The sequence below is a fragment of the Rhinopithecus bieti genome, unplaced genomic scaffold (genome assembly GCF_001698545.2).
Source record: "Rhinopithecus bieti isolate Rb0 unplaced genomic scaffold, ASM169854v2 scaffold_29388, whole genome shotgun sequence".
In the NCBI taxonomy this organism is placed as follows: Eukaryota; Metazoa; Chordata; class Mammalia; order Primates; family Cercopithecidae; genus Rhinopithecus; species Rhinopithecus bieti.
This window is the reverse complement of record NW_016813389.1, coordinates 87,635-97,694: the sequence shown is the minus strand read 5'-3', so window position 1 is coordinate 97,694 and position 10,060 is coordinate 87,635. Positions and strand designations below refer to the sequence as shown.

Below are 10,060 nucleotides of genomic sequence, written 5' to 3'. Positions count from 1 at the left end.
AAGAGTCCTGAGAACAGCAAGCTCCCTCCTCCCTGGGGAGAGTGAGCTCATGGGGAGGGTGCTGGTTTGCTTTTGTGTGTCTGTTCATTTTTTTTTTTTTTTGAGACAGGGTCTTGCTCTGTTGTCCAGGCTGGAGTACAGGGGCAGGATCATGGCTCACTGCAGCCTTGAACTCTTAGGCTCAAGTGATCCACCCACCTCAGCCTCCTGAATAACTGGGACTATGGGCACGTGCCACCATGCCTGGAGAATTTTTTTTTAATGTTTTGAAGATACAGAGTCTCACTATGTTGCCGAGGCTGGTCTCCAACTCATGGGCTCAAGTGATCCTCCGGCCTCAGCTTCCCAAGTAGCTAGGACCACAGGTGTGTGCCACCACACCGTCTAACTTTTGTATTTTTTGTAGAGATGGGGTCTTTTTGTAGAGATGGGGTCTTACTATGTTGCCCAAGCTGGTCTCCAACTCCTGGGTTTAAGCGATCTGCCTGCCTTAGCCTCCCGAAGTGCTGGGATTACAGGAGTGAGCCACGGCTCCCAGTCATTTGTGGTGTTTGAAGTTACCAAGTGTGTGGTTATTGGTCACAGCTGCCCCAGGACACTAATACCTAGATTTAAGCCAGGTGTAGTCAGGGAAGAGAAACAGTGACGGGGCATGTGGTGACCTGGGGAAGTCCCAGGGTTTCCAGTCTGTGCCAGTGTCCTCATCTGTAAGATGGGGTGGGAGGCTGGGCTCTTCGGTTCAGTTAGGGGTGCCCCGTACTGTCTAGCATAGGTGGGGCCCGCTCCATCAATCATCAGCCTCAACAACTGCCATGGGAGATAACGGCTCCTCCTGGGCCACGGGGCCATGCTGGTGGGTGATAGCAAATGACCAAGAGAGCCATGTCCTGCGGCTGTTCCCTGGCCAGCCTGTGTTCGGAGGAGCTGAGAGCAGGAGACCTAGGTGTATCTTGCCCTTTGGGGAACTGGGGCAGGCCTGGGGCCCTCCCTGGCCTCAGTTTACCCATCTGCAGGATAAAGGTTCTATCATATCATGCCTTCCCTGCTGTGCCCTCCTGGCCAGCCCCAGGCCATGCGGCCTGCTGCTGCTGCTGCTGCTGCTGCTGTAGGGAGCAAGGTCCGCACCTGGGCGGCTGGGCCCAGCACACCCGCCCCACCTGTTCCCACCCTTCCCCTACTTTCCAATGCACTCAGACCGGTGAAATCTGGACTAGGGCGGCACAGGGCGAGCCCCAGGTGAGCACAGGGCTTCCGTGTCAACAGAGCTGGTTTGAATCTGTTTCACATTGACCCTTTCTGTGAATAAGAACAGTCGCCTCCCCCGTGAGCTGTCAGAAGGCGTCGTGCCTGTCTTGCTAGTGAGGAAACTGAGGCCCAGAGAGGCAGAAAACTTGCCCAAGATCACACCACCGGGACCCAGGATTCAAGAGCAGGACTGCCCAATGTTTCCCAGACTCTCTGTGGCCTCCTGGCTGCGAGGAGGCAGCCAGGGACCAGGTGCCACCCTTCTGAGGTGAGGCAAGGAGTGCCCGTCCCTTGGGCACGTCTAACTTGGTGAAGGTCCCATGGGTGGGTTGTGGCATGATTCCAGCTTGCAGGGTCTGGTGTGGGCAGCAGCTCTCTGCCTTCCCCCCAGTTCCTGGTGGGCAGCCCCAGCAGAGCCCACCCCAGCTTCACTCCCCTACGTGCCGCTTGCCAGTTGGGGTCCGCTGCATCCTAGGTCCTGGGCAAGTCCCCTCCCCTCCTAAACCTTAGTTTCCTTGTCTGTGAAATGGGGACTTTGCGGCAGTGGCACCTCCTACACCTGCTGATTCTTAAAGTGAAGTCCTGCGTGGGCAGTGCCCCCGCGAGGAGGACCCACCAGACCACACGGCTCAAGTGGCTCTGGATTTCCTCGCAGGTGCCTGAGATCCCAGGCCCGAGAGGATTAAGGCGGGATTACTGTCTGAATGCCGGAGGAAGAAGGGCAGCTGGGAGATGAAGCCGTTAGGCTGCATCCCATTTCCTGCCTCGTTTCAATTCAACTTTCCAACAGCGCTCCCTGGCTCGTCTTGCTCTCATGTAATGGACAAGCACACAGGCTCAGAGAGGGGGCATGACTTGCCCAAGGTCACTCAGCTCGGATGCTGTGGAACAGGGACATCCACTGTCCCAGTCTGTTTATGGGAAGCCGCTCTGCAGCTGCCCTGACCCACCACGTGCCCTACCGCTGTTTCCTTGCCCTGACCCCTTGTTGCCTGGACCAGGGTGGCACAGCTCCAGGCTCTTGGGCCCCTCGCGGAGGACAGGAACCTGTGACTGTGTCCCCAAAGACCTGAGTGACTGAGGGGGCCCCACAGAGCTTGGGCTTCCTGGAGGACGTGGAGGGATCTGCCAGCCACCTGCACCACCCCGGCCCCAGGGCTCCCCTGGAGCTACTACCATGCCAGCCGGACTCAGGTGGGTCTGGGGGAGCACCGTGCCTCCAGTCAGACCTTGAGATGTGCCCCCTGCTCCCACCATGCCTTCCCCTGCCCAGGACTCTGGTTGTAAACCCTGACTAAGGGGATTTTATCTCCACCAGGGGGCCAGTAGGTGGGAAGTGGCTTAAACAATGCAGGTTTATACTCTCACAGTTCTAGAGGTCAGAGGAGTCTGAAATGGGCCTCACGGGGCTAAAATCAAGGTGTCTGCAGGGCCATGTTCCTTCTGGAGGCTCCAGGGGAGGAAGGGGAGGATCCATTCTGTTACTTTCCAGCTTCTAGAGGCTGCCTGCGTTCCTTGGCTCGTGGCCCCTTCCCCCAACTTCAAGACAGCAGCGGAGACCTGAGTCCTTCTCATGCCGTCTCTCTGTTCTCTCTTCCTGCCTCCTCCTCCACACTGGAGGACGCTTGTGATCACACTGGTCCCCCGGTGACCTAGGATAATCCATCTCCCTGTTTGAAGGTCGGCTGATTAGTAACCTTCATTCCATCTGCCTCCTTCATTCCCCCGGCCACGTAATGGGATTCACAGCTTCCGGGGATTAGGACATGGACATCTTGTGGCGGGGGCATAATTCTGTCGACAACACCAAGAAACACGTGGATGTTAAGCATTCACCGAACACTGTTCAGGCTCCAGGTGCTGGGAGCAGCAGTGAACAAAGCCAACAGACACCTCCACCCTCAAGGAGTTCACGTTCATGGGCGAGCGAAGAGATGAAACCCGGCAGTGAAAATAAGTAGTGTAATGACTTGAAAAGTGCAGGGGAGAAAGAGAAGACGGATGGAGAATGACACATGGGCCCTTCTCTATTTCTTTTTTCTTTTTTTTTCCACTCTTGTTTCCCAGGCTGGAGGGCAATGGTGCGATCTCGGCTCACTGCAACCTCCACCTCCCGGCTTCAAGTGATTCTCCTGCCTCAGCCTCCTGAGTAGCTGGGATTATAGGTGTGCACCACCACACCCAGCTAATTTTTTTTTTTTTTTTTTTTTAAGTAGAGACAGGGTTTCGCCATGTTGGCCATGCTGGTCTTGAATTCCTGACCTCAGGCGATCCACCCGCCTCGGCCTCCAAAAGTGCTGGGATTACAGGCATGAGCCACCGTGCCTGGCCTTGCTTCTCTATTTCTAAGGTGACCCAGATTTCTTTACTGCTTTCTGGCAAATCCACCTCTGGCCAGGGGGTAGGCTGGTGATGCAGGGCTTGAAGGCCACATGGGGACTTTTGTCTTCTGGTGAGAAAGGAAATACTACAGGGTTTTGCTTCCCTTTTAAAAAATTCAGGTATGGCCAGGCTGAATTCTCCAAAATGATTGGCATTTTACCTTGTACTAGCAGAGTCTGAGGAGTGTGGCTGCTCCCAGATTCTCGTCAAACTACAGTGCTGACATCTTTAGTTCTAGTCCTTCTAGTGTGTATGCACTGGTATCTTATTAAATGCTTTTAACTGTTTTGGTAGAGATGGGGCCTTGCTGTATTGCATAGTCTGGTCTTGAACACCTGGCCTCAAGTGATCTCCAGCTTCACCCTCCTGCAGTGCTGGGATTTCAGGTGTGAGCCACTGCTCTTGGCCTCATTCAATGTTTTGCTTGTCCCTGACAAGTAATGGAGTTAAGCTCCTTTCCATGTTTATTGGCCATTAAGTCATCTTGCTTTTGGGAGTGCCAGTTGTTAACTGGCTTGTCCTCTTCTTTTTGCGTTAAGACACTTAATACATGCTGGATACAGATCCTCTGTTAGATTACACGTACTGCAAAGGTTTTCTCCTAGCCTGTAGCTTGTCTTTTTCATTTTTTTTTTTTTTGAGATGGAGTCTCGCTGTCACCCAGGCTGGAGTTCAGTGGCGTGATCTTGGCTCACGACAACCTCTGCCTCCCAGGTTCAAGCGATTCTCCTGCCTCAGACTCCCAAGTAGCTGAGATTACAAGTGAACGCCACCACGCCTGGCTAATTTTTGTATTTTTAGTAGAGATGGGGTTTTGCCACGTTGGCCAGGCTGGTCTTGAACTCCTGACCTCAGGTGATGCGCCCACCTCGGTCTCCCAAAGTGCTGGGATTACAGGCGTGAACCACCGTGCCCGGCCAGCTTCTCTATTCATTGGAGGATTTGAGTGACATGAACAACGAATGTTTTCTTTTTTTGAGACAGAGTCGTACTCTGTCACCCAGGCTGGAGTGCAGTGGCATGATCTCAGCTCACCACAACCTCTGCCTCCTAGGCTCAAGCCATTCTCCTGCCTCAGCCTCCGGAGTAGCTGGGATTATAGGCACCTGTCACCACGCCTGGCTATCCATTTAGGTTTCTGAAGGGCCCCTCGGGCTTGGGGTGGAGAGTGAAGGGAAGCAGGGGGAAGAAGTTTAGGTCTTGCAATCATCCAGGTGAGACACGACATTGCCTGTGACTGGTGGCAGGGGTGGAGGTTGGGAGAAGTGGCCAGAGAGCAGATCTATTTTGTAGTGAGGCTGACGGTATTTGCTGGACTGCCCTGGAACCAGAGGGAAGTACAGAGTCAGGCTGACTACAAGGTGTTTGGCTTAAGTTCATAGAAGAAAGGAGTTGCCATTTGCTGGCATGAGGAAAATGGAGAAGCAGATTTTGGGAGGAAAATGAAGGGTTTGGCTTCTGACTCGCTGAACTCGAGGTGCTGTTTAAGTGGATGTGGATTTCACAGTTGTACTGATGAAGCTGGAATTGGTTCAAGTATAAAAGGAGGGTCATCTAAATATAGATATTGAAGGTAATCCTCAGTGAGATGAGGTTACTGAGAGGGTGTGGGGAGGCAGGAGCGGGGTGAGGCTGGGAGGGGCAGCTGGGGGGAGGGGAGGGAAGCCCAGCGATGTCCTTGGTGTCTCTGTGAAGACGGCACTTCTGGCAGAGGGACAGACACCCCCCCCGCCCCCCGCTTGAGACAGGCTGAGGAACAACCCTACAGCAACTCAGGGCACTGGTGACTTTGTCAGAGCACCCCAAATCGAACAAACACCCATTAAAGAGGGAGTGCCTCTAAGAAGCCAAAAGGGGACGCCACCCAGGCTCCAGAGGGGAAAACTTTGCGCTCGTTTTCTAACATGTCAACAACCCCGGACCACGCAGGGTCCGGGGTGTCAGAAAAATACTGGCTCTGTGATCAGCTTTGAAACAACTTTATTAGAAGGCTGCTTTAAATGACAACTTCCAACTTCCATTTCTTTCTTAATTTGCTTTTTGACGATTCCAGTTATAACTGTATATGTTCATATATAACAATAATTTTTGCATTGATCTTTGCATCCTATTGAAGATTGAAGATTTCCTCATCAGGTCATTCTGGTGGAATGGAAGTGCAACCGTGACGTCGCCAGTTGGCCAGCATTGTTGAGCAAGGGCAGCAGAAGGCTGGGAGGGAGGGAGCCAACCCCCCACCCTCTCCTCCAGCCCCCGCCCACCACAGATTCACAGTGAGAGGCACCTCACTGCCTTGACATTCAGAAAGTGTGAAATAAAGAAACCCTCGCAGTGCAGGAAATAACTGGATTCCACCTTCAAGGTTATTGAGGTTCCTCCCTCTCTCTCTCTCTACGCCCCTAGTCAAACCCTGAAATCCTAAGGCTTGGGGAAAGCCCTTCCCCAACCTGCCAAAGGAAAGGACCCAGGGCTGCTGCCTTCTGGCTGCTCTTCTGCCTTCAGTCCCATAAGGAATTTCTCTGCACAGACGTGATTGCGGCGGCCCAAGGTCCCCCTTCTTCTCTTCCCACCCCACTGGGTGGGCTTGGAAAGGTACAATCAACCATGAACATAAATATGAATAAAAAATGAACTTGAAAATGACAAGCTATTAATTAAACAAATCTATAAAAATAGTTAGGACATAACTCTGTTCAAATAAATACAAAATAAATAGGTTCCAAGCAGTGACACGAGTGGACTGGGAGGCTGGTCCCACTGCGCCCCCGCTGGGGTTGGACAGGAACCCCCAGGGCGTCAGAATAGACTCTGAGCAGTCAGCCAAGCTCCCTGCTCCCTCGTCTTCCTCTGGAAGCACAGAAGTCGCTCATTTGTCTGGCTTGTCTTTCTGGACAAAACCCTTTTCCCAACAATGCATAATTAAGGCCTCCAACACCTTTTCCTTCCCTTGCCAGAACACACCAACGCTCTGCCCTTCGCCCTCAAACACGGTGCTCCACTGCCCTCATGCCACAGTGGGGACAGTGAGTTTGGTTCTGAGGTGGTGCCCATCCTGACAGGGTCTGGGCCGGCTCAGAGCACCAGAAGCCCCAGCACTTGCCTTCTGTGCAGCCAGGCCAGGCAGCCCAAGCCCCATGCACTCCCATGCATGCCCAGGAGTCCCAGCCATCAGCAGGGCTCAGATGCCAGTGAGCGCCAAGGCCAGACCCTTTCCTCTTCCTTGCACAGCCAAGTTGGCGTCGATGCTTTAGGTTGGGAAGTCAGGCCTGGGAGGCCACGTGACCTCACCTTTCACCATGGATTACGGGGTTGGACGAGGGGGTGGGATGTGGGCTGTGGCCCTCCTCCCACCTGATTACATCAGCAGAGAGGCAGGAAGCAGAGGGCACAGGGAGATGCACGGCAGGCCAGAGGGCAGGGGCCGTGGCCGGCAGCTGGCTGCAAGGGTGAAATGGAAGAACTAAGCCGGCCTCCAAGCTCGCTATTGGCAGGCACTGCAGAAAACGTCCTGTTCCTACACATGTGCGCCTGGAGCCTGCTGAGCCTGGACACTAAGGAATGCCTGTGGTCTTCCCTGGAACCAACAGGAGGGTCTGCGGGGGTCAGCAGGACAAGCCCTGGGCCTGCCAGCTCTCCCCACCCTCCCTGGGGAGCATCTAGGGTTTTCACAGCTTGGCTCGAGTCAGCTTAGTGTTGGCACATTCACAGAATGAGATGGCTGCACACCCCGGGCTGCGGTCCAGGATCAGCGAGTCCACCGTGGGGCGGCCCTCCCCCCGTCACCGCGACTGCACGCCCAGGGTGATCTTCAGGTTCTCATAGACCACGTAGCTGATGCTCACAGCTGGGATGACCTTCATGAAGTTGGGGGCCAGCCCCCTGTACAGCCCGAAGGCCCCCTCGGTCCGCAGGATCTGTTTGAAGAGGCTGCTCATGGTCACCTCCGGAGCGCCCTCAATGGAGGCTGCAGGAGGGAGGCCACCCGTCAGATGCTTCTCTCCGCACCCCCCGAACTCCCAGGGGACTGCCCAGGGCCAGCCTTACCTTGCGCCTGCATCCGGGTCCTAACTAGGGCCAGGGGGTAGCTGGCCAGCTGGCCACAGGTACTGGACATGGTGCCACAGGCCAGGAGCACAAACACACCGGGGTCCGCACTGTTCACTGCATAGCGCTGCAGCCAGGCATTCTTGAGCGTCTAGAAGGGGAAGGGAGCATGGGGTAAGCCCCAGGAAGAGCTAGCGAGGCAGTAAGAGACAGGGGGCTGTTACTGGGCCCTCAGGCCACTGGAACCCAACTGCCGGGCCCGGGGCCTGGCTGGACTCCTAGCCTGGCTGTCCTGTTTCTGCTGTCACTGGGAATTCCGGGACAAGGTAGAGGGAACACCGCCTACCCCACACAGAAGGGCTGACTTCGGGGTCTGTCTGGAGTGTGCTGGGGCCTGCGAGCCCCTAGGTGCCACCCTGCTCTGGGGATCTGCCTGCTGAGCCCCTGGGGATGCAGAGCCTGGATGCAGGGCTCACAGGGGCTGCCAGAGGCAGGCAGGATGAAGGAAGGCTTGCAGTAAACAGAGGAGCCGGAAGGAGACGCAGTCTTTGATGCAGTTTCCTGCACTAAGCATGTGTCCGTCAAGGAGAGAGACAGCAGGCGGAGGTGTGCTGGGAGGGGGTTTCTAAACCTGTCCGGCTTGCGCCGGGGCCTGAGCCCTCTTGGGCCTCACCTCATAGACTGCGAGGTCGATGCCGGCATAGGGGATGATGCCCAGCATGTTGGGGACATAGCCTTTGTAGAAGGCGGCCACCCCCTCTCTGGCCAGGATCCTCCTGGCGCAGTCCAGCATTCCTGAGTACTGGCCTGTTTTCCGCAGTGCCATCCGGGTCTTCAGGACCTGCACAACAAGAGCGGCGGGAAGCGTGAGCACAGCCTGGACTTCTCCCCAGTCCCGTGCCCACTGCCCGCCCCAGGACCCAGGTGGCCCCTCACCTCCATTGGGTAGATGCTGCTCTGGGCGATGGCCCCTGCCAAGGACCCTGCCACAAGCCTCTCGTGAATCCTCAGAGTCTCCTGGTCACTACCAACAAGGCGCTTGATCTAGAACCAGGAGCAAACAAACCACCCGATATACCCAGAGGTTGAGGCACCTGCTGCTGCCCCTCCCTTCCTCCTGGAGCCAGGCAGTCTCAGCTGAGCCCTGGAGTCCCTGGCACATTTTATGCTGCCCAGAAATGTAAGGAACTGGTGGCGAGCCCGGGCCTCCTGCCTCGCCCTGCTGTCCCTGGGGTACCATGGCTGGCTCCAAGTGTCAGAGAGGTCAGTGCAGGGAAAGCCAGCAAGTCCAGACAGTGAATAGCCACTGGCTGGTGACCCTCCCTGAGGAGCTGGGTCCTCACCTGCTCATAGGCCATGAATTTGATGGCTGATTCAGGGGCAATTTTGAGGACATTGATGCCATTGCCCCGCCAGAGTGACCTGGCCCCTCCTTCTCGAATCATCTGAGTGAAGCCGCCAACGATGCCCATGTTGTTGCTGCGGGAGGCATGGACCTGGGAGGGAGGACCAAGCAGTCAGATGGACCTGGGGGGGCCATAGGCTGCCTCACCCAGCCAAGAGCCTCTGCTGGCCAACTGGCTGTGGCCAAAGCGAAGGTTCTTTCTTCTGTGAGTTTTGAAGAGGAGCTTGGAATCACGAGACCAAAGTAACCCAACACGGCTAAGTGAGGTTCAGCTCCATTGTACTGGGTATCTATTGGTTGCCAGCCTTGTCCTGAACATCTCCACAAAGATGACTTTAAAAAACAATCAAGGTCGGGTGCGGTGGCTCATGCCTGTAATCCCAGCTCTATGGGTGGCCGAAGCAGGTGGATCATTTGAGGTCAGGAGTTCGAGACCAGCCTGACCAACATGGTGAAAGCCCATCTCTACTAAAAATACAAAAGTTAGCCAGGCGTGGTGGCGGGCACCTGTAATCCCAGCTACTTGGGAGGCTGAGGCACGGAGAACTGCTTGAACCCAGGAGGTGGAGGTTGCAGTGAGCTGAGATCGTGTCCCTGTACTCCAGCCTGGGTGACAGAGTAAGACTCTATCTTAGAGAGAGAGAGAAAAAAAAAAAAAAAAAAAAAGGCCGGGTGTGGTGGCTTACACCTGTAATCCCAGAACTTTGGGAGGCTGAGGTGGGCGGATCACATGAGGTGAGGAATTCCAGACCAGCCTGGACAACATGGAGAAACCTCGTCTCTACTAAAATACAAAATTAGCCGGGGTTAATTGGCTGTAATCCCAGACACTAGGGAGGCTGAGGTGGTAGAATTGCTTGAACCCAGTGGGGAGGCTGCAGTGAGCCGAGATCACACCACTGCACTCTAGCCTGGGCAACAGAGTGAGACTATCTCAAAATAAAAAAACAATAATAATAATTTTTTAAAATCGAGTTTTCATTA

At 55.0% G+C, this 10,060-nt stretch overlaps 1 protein-coding gene across 4 annotated transcripts in view; it reads right to left on the bottom strand.

The window, feature by feature from the left end:
• Positions 1-5,590: 5,590 nt before the first annotated feature.
• Positions 5,591-10,060, bottom strand: part of SLC25A25 (solute carrier family 25 member 25) — a 42,657-nt gene continuing 38,187 nt past the window's right edge. For all 4 annotated transcript variants that reach the window (XM_017848233.1, XM_017848236.1, XM_017848234.1 and 1 more), the window contains 5 exons: positions 9,015-9,167; positions 8,608-8,715; positions 8,345-8,512; positions 7,672-7,822; positions 5,591-7,591 (listed from right to left, as the gene is read on the bottom strand). In XM_017848233.1, coding sequence (XP_017703722.1) covers positions 7,407-7,591; positions 7,672-7,822; positions 8,345-8,512; positions 8,608-8,715; positions 9,015-9,167 — 765 coding nt within the window. In that variant the 3' untranslated portion in view covers positions 5,591-7,406. The remainder of the gene's footprint in view (positions 7,592-7,671; positions 7,823-8,344; positions 8,513-8,607; positions 8,716-9,014; positions 9,168-10,060) is intronic.